Source organism: Equus asinus, chromosome 1 (genome assembly GCF_041296235.1).
Source record: "Equus asinus isolate D_3611 breed Donkey chromosome 1, EquAss-T2T_v2, whole genome shotgun sequence".
Taxonomy (NCBI): Eukaryota; Metazoa; Chordata; class Mammalia; order Perissodactyla; family Equidae; genus Equus; species Equus asinus.
Genome location: NC_091790.1, coordinates 102,755,307 through 102,778,983, shown reverse-complemented (window position 1 = coordinate 102,778,983; position 23,677 = coordinate 102,755,307). Strand labels below are relative to the sequence as shown.

Here is a 23,677-nt window from a genome sequence, read left to right as displayed (position 1 = left end):
TGAGAGCTGCATTAAATGTTAAATGTTCCGATTCTACCCTCATGCAATTAATTCATAGGAACAAAACAGCAACCAAAAAAACCCTCATTAATATGGCTGCCCTGTAGTTTTAAGTATAAAATGGCATTTGGAATTGGCCTAAAAGGAAACAATACATCGACTGGACACTCAGGAAAAACTCAGACTGGCAGAGACACAAGATTACATATTTATGGGCAGTTCTCAAGGACATTTCAGTTCTGCTACCAATTCAACATGAACTATTTAAAGAGAAAGGCAAAAACTAACTAAGTTTTGCTAACAGGACCTAAAAAATCGTGGACCTTTTGGAAACACGAGATAAACATAACTGGTGACTCACACGGTATGTGCTACCATGCACTTTAAAAAACAAGTGTTTGTCAAAAATTCTGGGGCTGCTGGAACCGTTCTGTGTCTTGACTGTGGTGGTGGTTACACAACTTTATGGATTTGTCAAAACTCATAGAACTATACACCAAAAAAGAATGAATTATTCTGCAGGTCAATTTTTTAAAGAAATAAACATTACAGCAGATGGATTTGGAAAGGTTTCCGTGGAAACAAGATAACAGCAAGGTTTTTGCTTTCACCATCATGCCGCCTCCTCACCTGCCTGGGACCCTCCTGGTTCCCAGTGCCCAGCGTGGCATCTTCTAGCATCCTCTAGGATTCCAGCCCTTCCACCACCGTGGGGCTGAGAGTGGTACATGGTGGAAGGCCACCAAGCTACCTCCTCAGAGCGCGACTGTCCTCCCACGCGGACCATCTTGGCCCAGAGCTTCCACTGTTTCTGATTCTGCTCAGTTTACTTCTGGAAATTTGAAATACCCACATCACTTGATCCCAAGGAATCAAGGCAACACAGAAACTTTCCACAAGCGGAATACATCATGCTGTGGCTCCTTTTTACTCCCAAGTTTGGAAAACTGTGGCAATATGGGATTGATCTTTATTCCTGATTTATCTGAGTACTCAAGAATTGTGTTTAGAGGAGAAATCAAATCGCTCTCTACAAGAGAAAAAAGGAACTTTGCCCCCAGGGAAGCCCATTAGCCCAGAATTACTGATTTCATCCCATAATTGGAATGAGTATTTATGAATGAGAAACAGACCCTAAAAGCATTTGATTCGTTAAATCCAAACTTGTGCCAATTTCAGGACCAGTGATCTGAGACACACTTTTCTGATCCCAGCTCCTATCACCTACCAGCCTGTTAAGCTAGGTCCTGATGACCACCACATTTTAAGGATTTTCTGCAAACCCACACCCCCAAATTCTCTCCATCAGATTAAAGCTTAATCTCTCGTAGATTACTAACAAATGATGCTGTGCTGAAAGGAGTGAGATGAAACAGATCAATGAATTAAATCCTGACAAATCATACCCAGAAGAGGCTATTATTATTCCTAATCATACCTATGTTTGGGTACTCACTGTGCCAGCCTCAGAGATGTTAAGTAATTAGCCCAAGATCACACAGCAATGAAGCGCCAGAGCTAAGGTTCACAGCCTGGCATTACACTACTGTTGCACTATACGTGCCCCTGCCCACTCTGTGCTGAGTAAGGTTCTGGCAGGCCAGTGCAGTGTGCAGGCCTATTCTATGAGCTGAGTCCTCCAACCCCCCAGCCGGCAAAAAACACAGAAAAGGGGGTGGGGGGTGGAGAACAAATCAGGTGCTAGTCTCAAAGACTTCAAACTAAAATGTAAAAATGAAATGTTCTGGAAGAGGGGTGGGAAGATGGCTAGGTGGAGCACAAGGGATTTTTAGGGCAGTGAAACTATTCTGTTTGATAGTGTAACGATACCTGTATGACATTATACATTTGTCAAAACCCATAGAGTGTACAGCACAAGGAGGGAACCCTAATGAAAACTATGCACTTAGTAACAGTGTATCAACACTAGTTCATCGTTGGTGACAAACATACCACACTAATGCAAGGTGTTGCTAACGGGAAATAGTGCGTGGAGGTGGGGGAGGGGGTGTATAGGAACTCTGTATTTGCTGCTCAATTTTTCTGTAAACCTCAAACTTCTCTAAAATATAGTCTATTGGGGCCGGCCTAGTGGCATGGCAGTTAAGTTTGCAAGCTCTGCTTTGGTGGCCTGGGGTTCGCCGGTTCGGATCCCTACACACCTATACACAGCTCATGAAGCCACGTTGTGGCGGCATCCCATATATAAAATAGAGGAAGACTGGCACAGATGCTAGCTCAGGGCCTCTCTTCCTCACACACACACACACACACACACTATATATATATATATATATATACATATGTAGTCTATTAATTAAAATAATAATAAACAAAATACCCCCCAAAATCAAGTGTCATTAGGTGGTTTCCAAAAGGACACAGACTATATGGAGAGAGAAAAAGAGAGATGGAGAACATAGTCACATTGAGAAGAATTTAAACACACCCTGATGGGAGAAGAAACCCTCGTCCTACAGAGGGGCAACGTGAAGGAAGCAAAGAGCCCCTCCATTTAGCCAAAGCACAGGTTTCTGATGGGACAGGAGAGCAGGCGCCCAGCAGACTGGAAAGACAGACAGGGGCCAGATGTGGGGAGATAACTAAATATTAAGCAAAGGATTTTGAACTTTATCCTCTGAGTAGTGGGGAATCACTGAAGGTTCCAGAGCAGGGGTGTGACGTCCTCAGGACCGTCAAAAGATTACTAAGGCAGGAGCGAGTGCACTGAATGAGAAGAGCAGAGGTGAGGGGACAGACGGTTGCTCTCCTCGTCCAGGCAGGAGGCGGTGAGCTTCAACAGCACAGTGCAGTGGGGTGGCCTGTGGGACACACGGCTGAGTAATTACAGAGGAAAACCTACAGAACCTCAGAGCTGGTAGGACAGGGGAAGCACGAGAGAGGGAGGGGTCAAAGGTGACGGTGCGGTTTCAAGCCTGGGCGACCGCAGGAAAGGCGATATCCTCAGCACAAATAAGAACACAGAGGCTGCCGGGGTTCAGGGACACGTGGGTTTGGAGCTCAAGGGAGCCAGGGCTCTTATGAGAATCAGATTATTCATCGTTAGTTAGTTGGTTTAAAAACATGAAAGCTCTTTAAAAAAAGATAACATCTAACTCAAAAACAGCACAAACCACCCTATAAAAGGGTATCACTAACCTAAAAGGAAACAGTTTACGCCTGAAAAACATCAAGAAAAGGGATGTGCATATGCTGTTTCTAATGCTAGGGCATATAGTCAATGGTAGCTTTATAGGTTTCAAGAAATCAAAATCAGTTTTCTCAAAATTATCTTCCCTATTTTCTGGCGTACGATGGCCCTCAGAAGCAAGGTACAGAAACTGGGTTTTTTATCCATCCCTCCTTAAGATGTACAAACTTGGTCACATTTGAGATCTGTGAAACATCCTGAACTACTTTTCAGACAGAGTCCAGCAAATTCAAAATTACTTTTCCCAAACATTTTTTCCCCAATTTCAAAACCTATGTGCATTTTCAAGAAAACACAATCCTTTTGTTTGGGATTCATAACATTTAACTCATCCACGTGATTTGTCCTAATCACAATGGCTGCCGTCTACTGAGCTCCTGTGGTGCGGTGCTCAGGGAACAGTAGAGGCACTTCCCTTCATCCCCCAGAGATGCTGTGAAGTGGGTCTAATTACTATCTTGCTAAACAGATGAGGAAACTGAGACTTAGAGCAGTTAACTCGTCCACACTCACACAGCTAGTCCTGGGTGTTGCCAGAACTCAACCCAGCTTTCAGATCCCAAAACCTGAGGGAGCTCTTAACCAACACCCTCCAATGTGAAATCATTTCACCTGACAGTGCTTTCCATCCATCTGTTACGTGCCAGGAAACGGAATGCGCCCAAGAAAAAAGGGATTGAAAATCTAAAGGGACAAGAAACCTAAAGCTCACAACCCACGGTCTATACAGTGTGAACCTCCTGCCATTTCTGAGCAGAATTAGGTATATAGACTCTTACTGTAAAAAAGGTCATAGAGAAAAGAGCTCATGGTGGAGAACAGCCAATGAATTCCAAACTCTCAGCAAAACCCTGAGCCACCTCACTCCCAGCCAGGAGACCACAGATATCATGATTAACACCTACGTACCAGACAGCTTAAAAGCAAATCGTAAGGCCAGAAAGTAACCAAAAGTTAAAGTAAAAAAAAAAGAGTATCACCTTACATATTTGCAGACCACAACACTTTCCCCTTACAAACCTCAAAGATTTTTTTTTTCAGGCAGAGGAGAACCAAACCCTTCTTTTTGAAAGAATCAAAGCGAACAGGGAACTTCCTGTTTGTTATTAATCTATCAACTTTGGTTTCATATTACATCACCATTAGGATAATCATTTCTGCTGTCTATCACTTTCAGGTATGTTCCCAATAACTATCAGATCTGATAACAGACCCCCAAGACCACAGCCTACATACGTTTATTATTAGCTTCTTTTCTTTTTGAAAGCAGAGTAGTAGGTTAATAAGAAATATCAGATTACTCCTTTAAAAAAAAAAAGAAATCACAGGCCAAAAATGAGACAAAACACTTCAAACTGAAAAGTCAGCATTTGCAAGTCACAGAAGGAAGTTTTATAGGATAATGAGACATTTAAAACTTTGGAAGATCTAGATTAAAAAACATTTATTATTTACAAAACACAACACGTAACTTAGAAAGTAATGAATCCATACCAGAAAGAAACAGATTACTAAGGCATTTTACTTAAGGTACTGGCATATTAACAGATTTGGAGATTTTTAAGTAAACACTGACACCTAATATCTGAGTGCACACTTTATATGTAAAAGACGACCACGTTAGATGCCAAAAATGACCATTTAAATCGCAACCGCACTTAACAAATATTCAGAAAACTTAATGTCTCTTTTGTCATTTATGTTTAATAAACAACACTGAAGCTTAAAATCAAATTATGGCACATGAAACACACATTGTGGTTCCTGGAAAGAGTACTGCATATTTTGCACGTTGATCTAGGTTCTTAAATGTTACAAAAATCTAATTTGGCTAGTCTTTTTTTCCTATACAAGATTTAGAACACATTTTTTCACTTGCATTATTTTAAATTTCAGTGCTAAGAGGCAAATGCTTACTTAAAATGTTGCTCCAGGTTTTTGAACCATGCATTTTGGTTGTGTGTATGTGTGTGTTTAAATAAAACTCTATATGGATGTTATTCTAGGAGCAGATACTCAGCTGAGAAAAGTAAGAAAACAGATCTGTAACAACATGCAGTGGAATGTGCGTGGTTTGGCTGGAAGGCTCACAATCAGGAACAAATTGCAGCACATAATGGCTGGAAAAGCTAATTAAGTCAATCCAACACAGCGCCGATAACAAAACTTTGTTGTCTGTTTGTTTTATTTTAATCATGAAATTGTGGACAGTAGAGAAAATGTACACGTTACATCCGTTTCGTTCTCGGTACCGAACTCATTTTTAATCGTTCACATACCAATCCCTGAATTTCAGAGTTTTGTAAAGAAAACCTAAAAATATCCTGAGAACAGTAGCAATCGGTACGACCTACGACAGGATCCCAATGATTTTCATTTCCTTTGTGTGAGTAGCCTGCGTGGAGGTATCCAAGCATTTCTGAAATGTTTGAAGAGAAAAGAGAAAAAGGCAGACAGACAGAACAGATGGACGGATGGATGACCATGGCAATGGCAGCCACCAGCCAGCACATTCCCAGTGCACTAAGCTTTGAAAGCCTGCACCCCATAAGCTCTAAAACCCAAACCAAACCCAGACCACCACCTCCAGACCAGCTGTGTGACCACAGCTGGGTGCAGAGGGAAGCGTGCAACCAGGAAGGAGCTTGCAAGACAAAGAGGCTGGGCCACTCCACCCATGAAGCATGATCCCGGGGCTGGAAGAGACTCTAAACTAGTCAGATGAAACCTGCAGAAGACTCTGGAAAAAAGATCATTACAATTATTAGCACTGCTGACAGAAAGCCATCACCAAGAAAAAGGTTTATTTTCTTTTGTTTCAGCTTTTCCTTTCCTTAAATTTGTTTGCTGGTTTTCCTAGAACCCTCCAACAAGGTTGCAATCCATGTTTAAAAACACCACTTCTACTTTTCTTTTATTTGGTTGGGTCTTTACGTTATCCAAAAATAAAAAGGAGTGAATCCCTTAGAAAAAACAGCGACACCGACGAAGTGGTCAGGGCTGGCAGGATTTCCAGAACAGGTAGCACTCAGGCACGCCCCCACGAACCTGCCACCTGAGCGTCGGCCCAAACAGAAGAGGCTCCACGCCCGTTTCGGAGGGCACATGCGCTTCGAGGGCACAGGCCCATGAGGGCGGGAAGCCAGTGGCGTTTGGTTTAGGAATCGGTTCGTGGTTATTTCAGACTACAGGACTAACTTTTAAATCATGACTGTTGCTTCTCTGGTAAGTTTCTCCAGTGGTTTCCCGGTTGCCAGGGGGCTGGCTAGGTTAGTTCTCTTCCTAGGCACTCTGAACAGGTTTAGGAGGGGAACTTGTGGTCAGAGTGGCTTAAGATAAATCCAGCAGCAATGACCACCCCCCTGAGCAGGTGTCCAGGTGCAAGAGCGACAGACAAGCAGCAGAACCTTCCTGAGAACAGACAGACCACTGCTGTCGCTCTGCTGAAATCCGCAGACAGGACGGGGCTGCTGGAGTCTGCACACAGCGCAGCACCGTCTTCTGCTAACTTACACTCCTGCTCGCCTGTTCTCACACACTCTCACTCTCACAGGCTATAAATAACAAAAAGTTGATGTTTCATGAAGGATAACACCCAGAAACTGCTTACGCCTACAAAATTACTATTAAAATAACCAAATAACCTACACTGCATAGACCAATTCTATTTCCCAAATAATAAATTTGGCTAATTTTTACAAATTCCAGAAAAAAGAAACAAGGGTCATACGATGTTTTTTTAAGGAGAAAATATGTCTTCTGTAACCACTTTGGAAGAATAACACAAATACCTGGCTCAATTAAAATGAGGTCCAGTCCTGACTTTAAACCCCCCAGTAAAAGGAGAAACATGGACATATTTTAATACGTATGTAAAGTAAATTCATTATTTTAACTCCGACATAAATATATCTCCCTAAGGATCAATTCAAAACTGGACTCATTAGCCAGCAGGTTTAACACCAGCCCCTCCCCTCTCCCAGTCAAGCCAGCAATGCACATTGGCGACATCTGGGAAGGAGAGCAAGGAGCAGCGCACTTGCTGTGGGCGAGGACGGGCGCTATGGGCACGGATGGGCACAGAGTGGCGGCAGGATGGTCAGAGTGGCGGCTCAGGCAGTGCCACAGTCTGGAGAGGAAGGGGCAGCTTTTTTGCTGGATATCTGCCCTTTTAGGCTCCGGTTCTGTGCCACAGGTACCTTCCAAAGGAGATTCGGACTCTCCAATCGGATGTAAAATATTGAAAGTTAACCGAGGGAAATCTTTCTTGGAATAAATAAAATATAAGCCTACAGGGAGGAAGGCAGCAGGCTGGCTCGTGCAAATCAGCATGCCCAGAAAGGCTGCGTCCAGGACGGGAAGAAGGGGCCAGCTCATTCTTCCTATGGGCACACGGAAAAGTGGAGCACAATTCGGGGTGGCTACGAAATCTACAAAAAGCAAGGGCACTAATGGCCTTCAAGAGGTGAAAAGCGGGGAAAGGAAGTGAAGGTTACCATTAACTTATTCAGTCTGTTTTTACCAGAGGGGGCTCTGGAATTTATTTTCAATGCTCCATGCCTGAATTGAAATGCCTCTCAATACTTTGCTTAAAATACTGAAAAGTAGAGCCTATACAAACAGTGGCTCTATGTTATCTCCGAACACAAATTAAGTAAATTCAATTTTTATAAGCCAATAGCAAAACCTGCATGTCAGATACGGGCGGAGCGTTACCTTGAGGCTCAGTCATTAACAACTTGTGAAATCCTTTAGAGTGAACTACTTAAAGATGGGGGTGGGAGGACCCTGTCGCTAATTTTGACAAGGCAATTTTTGTGTCTTCTACAATAACTAATAACTAATCATTCCGACTAGTGTAGACTTTCCACGTAAAATGCAAAGTATTTTGAACTCCTGCCACAATAATCAAGATGATTTCCAAAATGCCAAACGGGAACTTCTCATAATAAATAACTTATCACATTTACATCTCGAATTAGAAAATTTGGAAGAAAACGTGTAGTTTCGGTGCCAAGACAAGGGTTACTAAAGTCTGCCCACCCCACACCCCCCAATCTCCACCCCCGTTTGCTTTCCTTAGCCTCTCACAGAACAAACACTGGTCCAGGTGCAAATGCTCAATTCACAAGGAATGCAGAGAACATAAAAATGACGGTAGGCTTAGCTGCTGTAATCCCCGTGGCTGCTCACCATTGGAAGTGGTGCTCGAGGCCACGGCTTTCTCGCTAACATCTGTTCGAGTGGAGCATTTCACTATGGAATTCTCAACTTTCTTCTTCTCAGTGGTCGTGGAGCTGTGGGACTGGGCCTCCATGATGCCTTCTCATTACTTCAGCTCTCTGCTCCCAGGAACGCCTAAATAAAACAAAAGCGCCGTCAACTTCAAATAAGAGGGCAGAAAACCTCCTTCAAAAGCCCACTTCACCTATCACCTCAAGAGGTGCCTAGAGCTTTGGCCAATTCAAAATCTGAAAGATCCTCCCCCACGTTTTCTTGCAAAAATGCCTCAAAGTTCTATTAACAAGCCAGTCAATTTCTGTCTATACACACAAACAGAGGGAAATGTTCATAATGTGGGACTTTTCCCAAATTCCTACCGGGCACTTGTTATTAAATGGTCTAAATGTCTCAGTTTTCAGCTGTGTTTATAGTGTCGAACCCAAGTGTCACATCACTCTCTTAAGCCACATCTACAAATGTCCCTTCAGGTGGCCCACTTCATAGGAAAGGGCATTAGGACAACTTTGCAGGCAGGAGAAGATTTTTAATTTTTAGTTAGATGTTTCAAAGATGGTGCAACAGTTTCTCAGATCCAAGCCTTTACCCAAAGTTCTGAACCAGAGGATAATTATACGCTCCCCTCTCTAAGATTTGTGAATTGCAATATACCTCTTAATCCTAAATCATTCAGGTAAGCTTTCTCAAAACCTGAGAACATTTCAATTCATTTGAGTTACACTTTTAAAACAAACAAAGGTAACAGAACAACATACTCTCCAACCCACAGGAAAAGTCCTAAGATTGCCCACAGCAACGAGTGGAACCACTTAAGAAATAGCAAAGGCAAGTTCAGTTAGTCAGTCTTTCACCAGCTTCATTCACGTGCTAATTGCACTAACTCATCATTCATCAATTTTCACTGTTTGGTTCCTGTTCTTTTTTCCCAGTCATGATCTACACCTACAAAGAATAACAAGAAAAGACGACAAGGACCCTCTCTAGCGTGTTTTCTTCAAGCCATCTAGATTGCAACACTCACAGTGGGCAATTTCTTTGGTCCAGTTATCCGCTGCTTCTCTACATTTAGCAGATGCCGCTGTGTCCAATCAAAACAACCATTACTGAAATAAAATAAGCAACTGCTTAACCGACTAACTCCAATTTGCAAGGGCACTGCAAATTCTTTCTTTATTGTACGAGAAATCTAGAATTCAAGTAACTAGAAAAGCATAAGAGCCAGAGGCCACATGGCCCTGTAACATCAGCTCTTCCACTAACTTCCAGTTCTTTTCCTCATTATCCAGTGTCGTTTATTGTAAAACACACAAGTTATTTATGAACAGCTTTTCTAGTATAAAAGAAGAAGCACTGGGGGCCGGCCCTGCGGCACAGTGGTTAAGTGCACATGTTCTGCTTCGGCGGCCCAGGGTTCGCCAGTTCGGGTCCCGGGTGCAGTCCTATGCACTGCTTGCAAGCCATGCTGTGGCAGGTGTCCCACAGAAAATAGAGAGAGATGGGCACAGATGTTAGCTCAGGAGACTGGCGGCAGATGTTAGCTCAGGGCTAATCTTCCTCAAAAAAAAAAAAAAAAGGAAGCACTAAATTGAATTTACATATCAATCGTAAGATCCACTCCAAAGGCAGAGACATCCCTCAAAGAACGCTGACAAAGAACAACAGTAAAGGACTACAGAACTTCTTTCCCCAGGGCTGCCACCATGCACACGTCAGGGGGTCAGGCCTTAAGCGACTGGCTCCCTGAATGGCGCCCCCTGGAGTTGTCCAGTGCCTCAGTGTTCTCATCTGTCACATGACAGCATCACACAGTGGGACTTAACCTTGAGGGCAGAGAGTAGGTCCTCTTTAAGACTATGTTAAAAGTTACCGATGCTCTCCCCAGGAAAAGAGTCTTAAACACAGAGGTATACATTCAACTTCCGAGCTTTTCCACAAATTCAGATAAAGAATTCTCCTTGAAGGAGAAATTTTCAGCAGGCGCTTCTAGCTCGCACAATTTCAGAATGATTCTTTAATTTTTTTGAGTGCTCCTCTAAAGTTAATTTAAAATCATCTTTAAAGTGACAAATAAAAATGGCAAGTAATAGGATATATTGGAGTATATGAGGAAGCCATTTTGTGTAAACCTAATTCGGCCTGACCTTGTCTTTCCAAAAGGGCCTGACTGAGGCTGTCGAGCATGCATCGTATATCTGCTTTAGAGATTCCCTATGGCAAGAACAAAGGCCCTTGAGATAAAGGTGCAACTTCCCTCCCCCTCCCAACCTTGGCATTTCCTTAAAGATTAAGCATCTTTCCTTAGGCTAGAAACTGATTGCTGTGCTCACCTGTGACCACCCAGCTCAAGACAACAGACTTGCCTCCTGCTACGCCCTCCGAGATAGCAGACCCACTACTTGCTGTGTCCATCAAGCGCTATGCCGACAGGGCAATCTTGTGACTCTTGTGGGAGGGACATTTCAATCATATATGAAACGTCCTGTATGGGAGTACATAACCACTCTGTATACCTCACTTCTTTGGTGCCCTTTCTTCCTTTGGGAAGAAAGGTCCCGGGCCATGGTCCTCAGATTTCAGCTCAGAATAAACTCTGCCAAATTTTCACTTATAGATTGGTTATGGATTATTTTCGTCGACGAAAGCATGCCATGAGAGCAACTCATCCTGATCCACAGCACTTTCTCAGCGTGGTACAAGAGCCAGCTGAGTCAGCCTTGCTAGGGTGCTTGCGAAACAGTCAGACTCCCGGGTCCAATCCCCCAGGTCTTGGAGGGTGGCCTTAGAGAACCTTTATTTTAACCAGCACCGTGACGATCAGGCTCCCTAAGCTTGCAGGCAACTATTCTACACATTTTTCTTCGCTGCTGTGTACCTGCAGTGGGCGCTCATTCAAGTCTTTGCTGGCTGCGTGAACTAATGAACGAACTGCCCCTCAGGGCACGGAATTCCAAGGGCCTGCCTGAGCCTGCCCCAGCACCACCCCAATACTGAACTCCTCGTCTGGAATCTCTGCTGAAATGCCCATCTCCCCTCCAGCCCTTAAGCTCCATGAGGACAAGCCCCCCGTGGCCATCTTCCCAGCACCTCACACCCCATAAGCACCTTTACTGAGCACATAAGCGATCCAGCAAGGACCCTGTGACTTGGGTGATTCTTAATCATCTTGAATCTTAATCGCCATTGGTTCAGCTATACCTATTTTCTTTTATTAGCCAGTGTTTCTTTGAAAACTGGCAAATTATATAAAAACTAAAAAGTTTAATAGGGATATTTAACCAAAACACTCCATTCTCAACCATTTTGGAGAAACGGGCACTTCCCATACTATAATTGTGTCCATCAAAACACACATACAGATTTATTGGTCTAACCTGGACGGTGCTTACTAAGTTAAAACCACACAGGGAAACAAGCCAGCGGACCAGAAAAAAACCCAGGAAGAGACGGGGTTCCTGGTGAGAAGGCCCTTCCTTAGTAGAAGGAGGTAATTAACATGAGAGAGGAGATAAGTCACCAAAGTTTCTTGACAAACTGGTTTTTTGTGGAGCTGTTGGTTTTTCCCCCAAGCAAAGGACTTCATCTAACAAATAAAACCCTCCAAATACTCATCACTAGAAAGAGAGGGGCTCCTGTGAGAGGAGGTAAGGCCGCAGGCTCTGACTGAAATCACACTAATTAATGGTCCTGGAGAATACTAATTCCGACCCCCCTCGTCTGAAACGGATTTTTAAAAACTAGGCCCTTGGTCACTCAAGAGTCTACCCCCTTCTTGTATTTTGACAACTTATTTTTGGATCTCATTAGTTAGTAACTAATTATTTAAAAGTGTGGTTTATGCTTGGAACAGGGCTCTCAAAATGGCAACTTGCCAAGGCAGACATCTGCTTCCTGGATATCCTTATAAATTATCTCAGCTGATTTTACTGATAAAAACACAAGTTTGTCCCTGTCAGTTACAAAGGAGAAAGTTCTAACATTCTCGACTCTCACACCTCATCAAAACCTCGCAGGAAGAGTTAGCGAGTTCTTCAGAGTTCTTCGCACTGTGGTGCAGTTTTTTCAGAATAGTAAGCTAAGCTGGAAACTCAGTTGACATGTGAAAGCGTGAGGTATAGAAGTGATCAGAAAAAAATCCTGATGGAATCCTCAAACATAAAACACTGGGGCAGTAGCCCATAGTACGACTTTTAAAACCTGGAATTTCTCAAATAATAAAGTGCAATATACTTAGCACAGAACTATCAAGGAAACCTTTTAAGTCCTGCTTCTCTTCCAAGATTTTCCTCGGAGGGAAACAAGCCACGGTTTTTTAGACGTGAATGAAACAACTTTTCCCCAGCACGACCACGGTTCCTTTCCTTACAACCCCACACTGCTCTCCTTCACTCCCTTTCGTCGCTTCAACAGTCCATGCCAGATCTGCTGGCATGCCCCTCGACTTCCTATGCTTATGGAAAAAAACTGTTTGTAGCTGACGTTTGAGGCCCAGCAGATTGAGTATATGAAAAAAAAAACGGCAACCAAAGAAAACTGCTCTAATAGCATCCGCCTGCTCCAGCTTGAAGTTTCCTAGGTAAATGGAGGGACAAACATCCCTTGCTGACAGCAAACAGTCGTGGCTTTTCCCCATTCAACTGGCCCTGAACCTTCTATCATCTCCCCAGGCCTAAACCCAGGGCACGATTAATTCCACACCCTATTTTAAACGTAATCCCTCTCCCACCAGCAACCTGCCTGCAGGTAGATCTTTCCTTGCTAAATTATAAATCTGAACTTGCTTAACCTCCTACAAAAGGCGGCCTCGGAAGCTTCCTGGGGCCACAGACCAGGTGACGCTGCAGTGCACGCCTCCACTGGAAAGTCAGAAAAAAGAAAAAAAAAAGCTGCAACATTCACCAAATCTGAGAATTCCAGTGGGGACCTACATTGCAAACAGCACTTTCAAACAAAAAGCCTCAGGTGGCCCTCTCTTTCGAGTCGCCACTAGAGCTGCCACGAAAATTTAAAAAAACCCAAACAGAAACTGGCGTCTTTGCAAAGATGCGCCATCGTTTCTTCGAGAGAAGTTTGCACTGGGCTGTGGCGCTGTGGTCAGTTTCGTCTGCGGGAGCTCCGTGCCCTCTGCGCGCCCACGTGGGGTTCCCTTCGCGTGCTGTTCCTCGGACCGTTCCAGCGTCCGCGTCTTCACACCTTTACCGCCGCCCCGCGCGCCACCGGCCTGCCCTCGGGGGCTCGGCGTCGCGGTCCCGGCCCCACGCCCCGGCGCCCGGGTCGCAGGGAACTCCCGAGGCGGCTGGGCGTCCGCAGGCCGCCTGCGAGCGCCGCGCCACCGCCGCGCTCCCTCCCCGGCCGCGGGCAGGCGCCCCGCGCCCCAGCGCGCAGCTCTGGCTCCTCAGAAACCCCCTGGGCGTTTGGGGCTGCACCCCAGCCTCGCTCGGATCCGCATTCCTGAAGCAGCCTTCCCAAAAGTGCCAAAGAGGGGGGCTGAGCAATGGGAACCCCGCAGGGTCTCTGCGCCCCCTGATTACTTTCATCACCCCGGTCACCCGGCTCGGCGGGCACAGTCACGGGCACGGGAAAACTCCAGGCACAGCTGGCCCGGCAGCACCTCCCGCAGACAGTGGTCGGTGGCAGCTCTGCTTTCATTCACACAGCTGTTTTACCAGCCGAATTCAGGGCGATGCAGCTTTCCAAGCACTTTGCAATGCAACAGCGTGTGTCGCACTACAATAAAACATGGGGGACCCCTGAAGTCTTTAGGAAACCAAGGGTGGCGTGCTTCACTCACAAAACCTATAACTCACCGTCTGTTAACCTGGCCCGCCAATGTTGTTTCTTCATTAGCTGCCATAAATAGATTCAGGTGCTGTGAATAGTTAGGGCACAGACACATGCCACCGGCTCTCAGGAAGGGAAGCCCTCGGTGGAGTTCCAAAGTTCAACCTTAACCATAAGGCTTTATGCAGTAAATAGAGAGCATGAAAAATCACGATTCTGGGAACACGTGCAAAAATCGGCCTTTCCCCATGCAGGTCTGTGCAGAGAAACCTCGGGTGCATATTCAAGCAGGATTCCTTTATCATGCAAACCCTTAAAATTTAAAGAAGAAACCACCAGTGCCAAAACCAACGTTAACAATGATGTTTGAACTGGATACAACGACTTTCTAATCTAAGGTGAAATGAAACAGTAGTTATAAACTGATAATGCATCCTTTGTGAACAGCAGACGTGCTTAATCTATTTCCCTAATCCAGTCGGTTTATTTTTTAAGTTGCCCGAACTTGAGCAATAATTCTCTGTGATTTTTTTTCTTGATGTATTTAAAGATTTAAAACAACTAAGTTAGAGGCCTGATTCATGGTAACCTGATCAGGTTCTGATGGGTTAAAACAGTTACTGCCAATGAGGGAGGAGAAATAGAAGGCATTCCAGCAGGCAGAGCGGAACTTTTAACAGCATGGTGATCAGGCCTTAACTGAGAAATTATTCTGTGCAATTTAGGGAACTACTGCTCAAGTGGAATAAGGCTTTCCTCCAGAGAAAGTGCATTTACTTACACCTGCCTGTATATTTACAAGCTGAATGATCTCCCTAATGTGTTAATGTTTTAAAAACCCAAAAGGAAGCAGCCTGTGTAAGCCTTTCTGAGAGGCCTCCTGTGTGTCACTGAAGGGTGACACTTCTCTGACACTTTCTTACTAGCTCATAAGCTGCTACTTCAAGATGCTCCTCTTGGAGCAACTGTTTAGGTAAAATTCCTCTTAAATAGTCATGCATTCCTACAGCATTAAAACTCAGTTTCTAATGGAAGTGGATCCTTCAGGAAGAGGGAAAAAAATCGAGAAGCACAAACTGATGCTGATTTTCACTTCTGATCAATTCCGGAAGTGAGAAACAGTCTTGAGTTTCAATGAGCAAAATTTAGGAAATTTAAAATCTCTCTGTGGGTTTCATATAAGCATGCATTATAGAAAACCTCTTACAGGTTTGTAATGTGGTTGAGGTTTCCTGGTGCTCAAAATCTTTCTGAACTTAAAATCGATTAGCTATGCACCACCTTTGTGACACAGGAACAGCTCCCAAGGTTTCCAAGGCTTCCTCTCCCTTCCCTATCTGCACTGCCTTTCTTTTCTGACGGAAAAGCAGCTCAACTTCATATGTTCTTAATGAAATCTTCATGAATTTTTAACCTTAGTGTTTTTAAACGTACAATTATTTTACCTTTACATATGATTTTTTCCCATAATTAGGTAAGCCTAAAGCTTTAACTGCAAATAAGAAAGCCAGTCTCTGTTCCACTCGCCATCAGTGGTCTCGGGGAGCCCAGAGGGTTCCCCAAATCTGCAGTCTATTGCTTTCAATCTTTCTTTCCTCCATTTCTGAGGCTCCTAATCTCAGATAAGCAGTATTCACGATAGACATCCCAAAATGGAATTACTCTAAGGGGAATGGAATTACCCAAAGGGGAAATAATTGCCTGGCTATGGATTAAGTGAATTTGGTTTTAGTAAATGAACTACATCTAAACTTTTAAGAAACCCATATATTAAACTTCAACCACGAAAAAGCTTTTTGACACGAAGTAATCATTGCGATTACAGTGAAAATCATAAACGATATTTTGTGTGCCAGTTTTACTTTTCTGCCATGTGTATTTAAAAGAAATGATCATAAGCTGCTCTTGACTTTCTCCGCCGCCAGCAGTATTTTATGAGAAACATTGGAGGGGCGTATAAGGTCTCTGTTTAACAGTTGTTATCATTTCTGAGTTTTGCACAACTGTAAAACACCAGTCCAGTGTACTCTGGTTAGACTTTACAGGAAGTGCCTTGCATAGCAGGTGTCATTAACGAATGAGCATTAACGCCGGAGCAAGCTGGCACCCCGACTTTCTGTGGGTTTGCCAGAGACAGACAATCCTCAGACAGAAAATGAGATCTCTAAGTCAGTTATCAGCGTATACATCAGCTAAGCTCATGAAAACTGTATTTCCCTTAAACCCACATATATCACAAAAACATCAGGACCGATCAAAGGTGTCCCTTCACTGAGGTTTACAGGAATTAAAAAGTTTTGACACATTTTCAGAAGGAAAAAAACCCTAAATTTAAAAATTATCCTTATAGAACTTATATAACTTTGGGTTCCTAGAATCGTGTGTGTGTTTACTATCACGCGTAAGGGGGTATGGTGCACGTTCTATGAAGAGGAGCTTGCTTTTAAACCATTACAAATATTAGGCCAATACCTGCTGGGTGTTAAAATCAGATAGCGAGATCCCAAAGATACTTAACATACTTCTTTTGTGGCGTACTGTTCATCATACTTCATCCTCCCAATTTTTAAACTTGTGATCCTCAAATCTTAATTGCAATTTAAAAAGCAAATTTTTTTTTAAAAAACCAATGATTTTTCATTGAGGCTTATTCAGCAAAAATTACCCCCTGGCCCACTCAGCCTATAAACTTGGCTTATTCACAGACAGAATTCTTCAGCTGTGTCTTTTTCACCCCCTGCCCCCTCACCCCCAATCACGTACGAGACTGCCAAAGCAACTCTACTAAACCCCACACCCTCCACTGAAATGCTTTAGTGTGGAATTTCATTTGAACATCCACAGTTGAAAGAGCAGATGTCCTGCAGTAGCAGGCCTGGTCCACACGCTGGCCACTCCATTCAGGTTTCCATACCTCTGAGCTCACTAAGGCTTCATTCTTAAGCTGCTGGCTGAGGTTTCTCTGCACACCGCTAACTCTTGAGACTGAAGTATTCTTTTTAAAAATATCACAAAACAAAATCAAGAATATGGCTTAACTGCCTCATTCTTTCACGACTGCAATTTCAGACTTATCTTTCATCTAAATTGTGAGTTTTCGGTTTCTTTCAGTAAAAATCAGTAGTCTGAACCGTAAAGCAATCTGGAAGATTGTTAGGTGTCTTATGCAATCTTCAAAAAAAGTCAGAGTAGCTAAAGCTAAAACTTTCCACATGCAAATAAGCAAATCAGATGTCACACTGCATTATGAAGGTATTCCAATAGACAGATTTGAATAAAATTACGCTTATCTCCCATTATTTAATTTTGTGCCATAAATTACTCAGACAACCAAATGCCTATGTTTAAAACATACTGCCATCACACACACACACCCCCCCCATAGGCCCCCTCCCTCCAATAAAAAGTAAAGCAAAGCAAAGCCCCGCTAGCTGTTTCAGGCAGCAATCAATCCAATTTGCTGCAGGTACAATTTATATGTACAGTGCATGCCATAACAAAGCCACAGTATGATGCCAACAGGGCCCTCCAGAAAGTTTTGCCCTAAATCTCTGGAAAGGAGCTTTAAAAGAAAGCAAGGATTACAGTCAGCTAGAAGGTAGGGAGGGGACTTACCTCAAACCCAGCCAAGCGGAAATCAGAGCAGTAATTCTGCAAGTCGACAGAGTACACTTTCAAAGCTATAATGGTGTGAAGAAGTGCTGGGCAGCATGGCCTGAAGGCAGCACTAATACACTGATGACTAATGGCTGGGCCGGGGCAGACAATGAATTTGGGGCTTGAAAACTAACAGAAACCATGCAGTACTTTGACAAATGGGCTTTCACAATTTCATTCATTGAATAACCTTTAAGCACAAAATTGGCTCGAGTCCTCTTGGGAATTATATGACATGTTGTTGGACGATGATGTAAGTATTTTCTTTTTTAATTATGACTCTTATGCAAAATGCAAAAGCACCGAATATAAGGACACAACTATAGATACTACGGATGCAGATGTGGAGCGAAACACAGTATCGCCTTTCAAGAGGGGGCTGAAATGTTCCAGTGTCACCTTATTAACTATGTAATGGCTTGTTCATTCAGTTTCTTTAGAGAACCATAGATTTTCTGGGGCATTCTGTACGGCTGAAATATACACAGAGAGAACAAAAAACACTTTCACATTAAAAAAAAAAAAAAAAACACTAAAAGTGGTCCTGAGTAGCAAGAAGTGTGGCACTAAAATAGAGTGCATTTAGAATTACAAGTGGAAAAAGTCTAATTTTCAGGGCTAGGCAAAGGAAAAGTGCCTTAAAACAACTGAGACACCACGTAAAGTTTGCAATCACACGCACTTACAAACACATTTAACATCCAAGTTCTCGCCAACGCGGCCCCTCCCTCATTCCCACGTAACTAGCCCTTCGACTTAAAAATCATAATTTTGGCAATTTTGAGAGAGGACGAAGTATCTGAGTGTCTCTAAATGAGCAAACACCACCGACTCCAGACAGCATTGCCTTTAGCAGCTCCTAAAAACTTAAGAAAAGGATCTTAAAACAGGAAGCTTAGTGAGCTCATAAAACTGTTGTTGGAGCCAGGAACACATAGCATACTTAATCTGCAAACTGTGAGAGTCTGCAGTGATTTCAGTGAGATCTGAGGCATGCCCTCAAGGTTTGCTGGGATCTGGGATTAGAGGGTTGATAAGAACCTCGACTGCCCATGGACATGTTTTTCTTCTGCCGTTAAACACAAATGCAGAGAGACGTTTGACTGCTGCTTGGCGTTACTCCTCAAGCTATATAAAAGCTCTGTAGCTCCTTTTGCTGTCAATATATCAAAGTTTAAAAAAAATCATCAAAGTGTGAAATTTCATTTAAAGTCTTTGGCAGTCTACAGCTCTATTTCACAGGCCCATCAAATAAAAAGTAAAGATGAAAAATACACTGAAAGTACTTGAAAAAGTTTGCAGCAGTGGCCCTGCCCTGTTGTTGTTTATTCTGTCTCCCTTTATTTGCTTTGAAACTAGAACAAATCAATTTTCATCTAGAAAAATGACAACATGAAGCAGAATCTTCTACTAGCCTTTAGTGGGCAGAATCTCCTGCTAGCCTTTAATGAAAAGACAACCCGAAGTCATCATGAGAGTGGAATCTTTCGCTTAACAAATTAAACACACACACACACACACACACAATTTCCTCTATAGTCATTTCAGCATTTTAATTGCCTCTCATGATATAAGTTGGCAGAAAATTTCTTGAATCTTCCAAAACAAGTCAGACCGACTATAGAATATGAATGCCAGCAAAACTAAAACCTCCTTCAAAGAATTCTTTAGCTGGGGATTTACAACAATTGCATAAAGAAGAAAAGTCTGACTTTTAAGATAATCTACTATCGTCTAAAAGCATTAACATGCCATTACCCAGGTTTTCTGGAGGATTTCATGACTCAGTGATTCACTTTTCCTTCCAGACCGGTCTTCCTTAGTACCTGACGGTCCCCAGACAAGTGAGTGCCTGGAACAATGATCATCGCATTGTTTCCTTTGGTAAACTCCCAACCCCATCCTCAGAAAATGGGGAGAGGGGATCTCCGTGGCAGGCCCCCTTACACAGAAGGAAGAAAGCCCCTCACCGGCTGAGCCCAGAGGCAGTCGGAAGCCCTTCCAGCATGCAGGTAATTAAGAAAACTGGCCAAGAAACAAAGGGCCCTTCAACTTTTAGGCCTGGGCATCAAATTGATAAATTAATGACTCCTTCATTAAAGAAGTCATGAAATAACTCAACCGAGCCGTTTTTCATCAGGATGAATTTTCTCTTCCTGTCTCTGGTCCTTTGCAAATTAGACATACAATAAAAATGTGTTTATATTAGGGTTCAATCAAGGAAAACAAACATGGCAAAGGTACTGGGAACTGGGAGGCACCTGAGTTGGACCGACTGGCCTATTAATCATAATACACTCTCTAGCTTTTAAAGTGCTTCTGTGTGTGTGAAATTTCACTAGGCACCCTCACACTGGGCTCATTCAGGCGTCTTAACCCAAAGCTTCCCTAGGCTGACTTTAAAAATTATACACCCCGAAAGGATCTCCCCCTTAGGCAAGGAGTTCCTAATTAAATAGCTCTTAGCGTAAAATAAACTCTCTCCTCTCTATAAGGATGCTATTACAACTAATTTAAACGTTATTTCATGTTTGTTTTCGCTATGACTATAGTCTAATGGGCCACAGTGCGTGTGTACCAGGGTGTTAAGACCAATATTTCCCAACAGAAACAAATTCTTTAGATGCTTGACACAGTTTACCATCGTCAAGACCAATCACCACGGCTTTAATATATCCTCTCATCAGAAAGACTGCTTGGATTGAGAAAAATGAAGAGATTCTGACGTTATCTCACTACTTTAAAACATAGCATTTTCCTCCTTCAAAATAATCTTGACACATGTAATTAAGAAACTGTCAGACTATTATTAATTTTTAATTTAAAACCTAAATGAAATAATTACAGGAATCAATCAATAAGGCACCTATTCAAATTACAGAGCAATTACATAAATACTCAAAATTAATACTTTAGGCCAATTCTGGAAGATTTCGGTCTATAATACGCTAAGACATCAAACAACACAAAAAGTGTAACATGGGGATGATGACTAGCTCCTGCCTTAAATAGACTGAAATGAGATCACTTCAGTTGGCCACGACAGAGGCCCCCCACCAGCCAGCCATGCCCAACGCACTCAAGCTGGAACTCTTTTTAAAAGTTAATTTATTTCCACCAGACACATATTTCAGGGATCTAAAAAATGGCCTCATCCCAATTCGGTACAAAATCACATTTGGGGGGGAAAGCCTAATTATTGTGACTTTCCAGCAAAGTGCTCTGGAAAGACTAATTGGGGAGAAGAAAGAGGCAAGGAAAAGGAGAGCAGAAGGTCTTTTTCAGAACTCATACTACCAGTCCGGCTAATGGCACTGCCCATGTCTGCACAGCGGCCGGCCCTCCATACCTCTGACTAAAGGGCTCTTTCACTTGGAGATGCGGACAGTCCATCATTTCAAACCGAAATGGCAGCTGGAAAATGTGGAACAGCTGGCAAAGAGCTGGGAGAAAATGTTTTACATAAATATATGTACATATAAACTGGCAGAGGGCCACGCGCACTGTACCCAAGGCCAGAATCTATTCGGCACTGCACACCAGCGAGACGAGGAGTTGGGGGCAGGAGCAGCAGCCAGGAGGATGCCTCCTTAATCCTCTTTCCACACGGGGTCAGCAAGGGAAGGCTGGTCCAGCCCCTCTCGGGATGGCATCTCCTGAAGGAGGTGCAATCCGGGACAGGAGCCCAAAGTTCACGGAAGGATAAAAGGCGGGCTGTGCAGCAGAGCTTCGGCATCTGGCAATCTGCTTAAAAGTCGCTTCACAAACTCTCCAAGTTTGGGGTAAATATTTACTCCCTCTCCACCTCCTCCCGCCCATTTTCCCTCTGCAACTCAAGAAAGTAACTGTCTCCTGCAGAGTGATTCATACCCAGCTCTGCTCGGTGAAAATGCGGCCTCTCAAACGATTATTGCCGGGGCCACGGTCACCCACACCCCCGCACTCGCTCCCTGCAGCCGCTTCTACCGCTTTTCTTTCTTTTGTTTTCTTTGCTTTCTTTTGTTTGTTTTGTGTGTGTGTGCTGTCCCTGGAAAGGAAAAGAAAGAAAAGAAGCCCAAATCATACACAGATGGTACAACTTTCACTTTTCCTCTATGACGCCGGGGGCGCACCTCTCCCCGCGGCGCACCCCACACCCCCTCGGCGGGACGCGCAGGTTGGAGCGAGCCCCGCCGCCGCGCGCCCCGCGGGGACCCGGCTCGCCGCCCGCCGCGCCCGGCACCCGAGGGGCACGCAACAGCGCGCGGGCGGGCGCCCGAGCCCTGGGGTCTCCCGGAGCTCCTCTGAACCCTCCGGCGGGGAGTGGGGTCGAGGGGCGCCGCCGCCGCCGCCGCTGCAAACTTGGTCCCCCTCCAGGCTGTGCAATTCTCCGGTGCGTCTGCGGCTGGCCGAGGGATCAGACACTTGGGAGGGAGCTTCAGGAAGGAGGGAGCGCAGGCAAGATCGGCTCCGACGCCTGGCGCGCCGCTCTCCAAATCTGGGCGCCTTTTGACAGCCATTTTCATTTCCTCCCGTTCCCCCCGTGGGGGACCCTCTCTCGACCTGGAGGCGCGCGCGCGGCCGCAGGAGCGGGCTGCCCGGTGCGGGGCCCGCGAAACAAAGAACTTCGGGCGGGACGTACCTGCGGCGGCGGCGGCTGTCAAGTCCCCGAACTTCCCATAGACCCGCGTCCGGGGCGCGGGCGGGCGGCTCCGGGCTCCGCGCGGCCGCGGGCGGCTCGGGCTACGGCGAGCGGCGGGGCCGGGCGCGGGGGGCGCCCGCCGCGGGCATGGTGCGGCGCGGGCGGCCGCGGGGCGCGCGGGGCGGGCGGGCGAGCGGCGCGGGCGAGTCGGGGCGGCGAGTGTGCGCGAGGGCGAGTGTGCGAGCGCGCCGGTGGCGCTGCCCCTGCCCGCTCCCTCCCGCTCGTGCAGCTCCGGCATCGGTTTCAGGGATCGTGTAATCCGATCCCTTCTGACTCACAGGCCCTGAGTGACAGTTCTGATTTGGTTCACCCGCGGGAGGGAGGGGAAGGAGAAAGAAAGAGAGCTCCCCCCGTCTTCCCCTCCTGGCATCCAATCGACTTTCTGGAAGAAGGTCCCATCCCGGCTCGGACACCCGCGCGGGGTGGACGAGCCCCCCGCCCCGACCCGCGCAGCCTGCGCTACTCACGGGTTGGAAAAGTTGTCCCTCGGCTCTGGGCTTCCCTCCCTCGCGCTCCCTCCTGCCCTCTTCTCCTCCTCTTCCTCCTCCTCCTCCCCGCGCTCCTCCTCCCCCAAGTTTTAACAGATGTTGCCGGACTCCTCTCGCCGCCGAGCTCCTTCTTCCCCCGCCCCCGCCCCCGCCCCGTCTCTTTTCTTTCTGCCACTCTCCGGCGCGGGGAGGACGCGCCGAGCAGCAGGACGCCTGCCGCCGCAGGGGGCGAAGTTGGGAAAACTTGGAGTGCAGCTCGTCTTACTTTTGCTTTCTTGCTCCTTCCAGGCCGCGCCGGGGGCCCGCGCTTCCCGTTCGCCGGGTCCCCGCGCCCCGGAGCAGGTCCCAGCTGCGATGCGGGCGGCGGCGAGGAGGCGGCACGTCGCGGGCCGGGGTCGGGGGCTGGGGGGAGCCCGGGCGCCCCGAGCCACGCGCGCGCTCCCTCCCCGCCCTCCGCCTCTCTCCCTCCTCCGTCTCCTCCGCCCCCTCCGCCCCTCCCTGGTCCTCACACAGACACATTCATGCCTGCTCCTCCTCTTCCCCCTCCTTGACCCCGCGCCCGCTCCGCGCGCCGAGGCCCCACCCACCCGGCGAGGGGAAGGGGGCCCGGGCGTGATGTCA

The 23,677-nt window shown here is 45.6% G+C and overlaps 1 protein-coding gene across 3 annotated transcripts in view; it reads right to left on the bottom strand.

Moving 5' to 3' along the window:
* Nucleotides 1-23,184, bottom strand: part of GLI3 (GLI family zinc finger 3) — a 264,358-nt gene extending 241,174 nt beyond the window's left edge. For 2 of the 3 annotated variants that reach the window (XM_070504496.1, XM_070504497.1), the window contains exons 1-2: nt 23,036-23,184; nt 8,405-8,569 (exon numbers count right to left, since the gene is read on the bottom strand). In XM_070504496.1, the coding sequence (XP_070360597.1) occupies nt 8,405-8,528 (124 nt within the window). In that variant the 5' untranslated portion in view covers nt 8,529-8,569; nt 23,036-23,184. Of the gene's footprint in view, nt 1-8,404; nt 8,570-23,035 lie in introns of those variants that run through there. The other variant, XM_070504498.1, reaches the window with a different exon arrangement.
* Nucleotides 23,185-23,677: the final 493 nt, after the last annotated feature.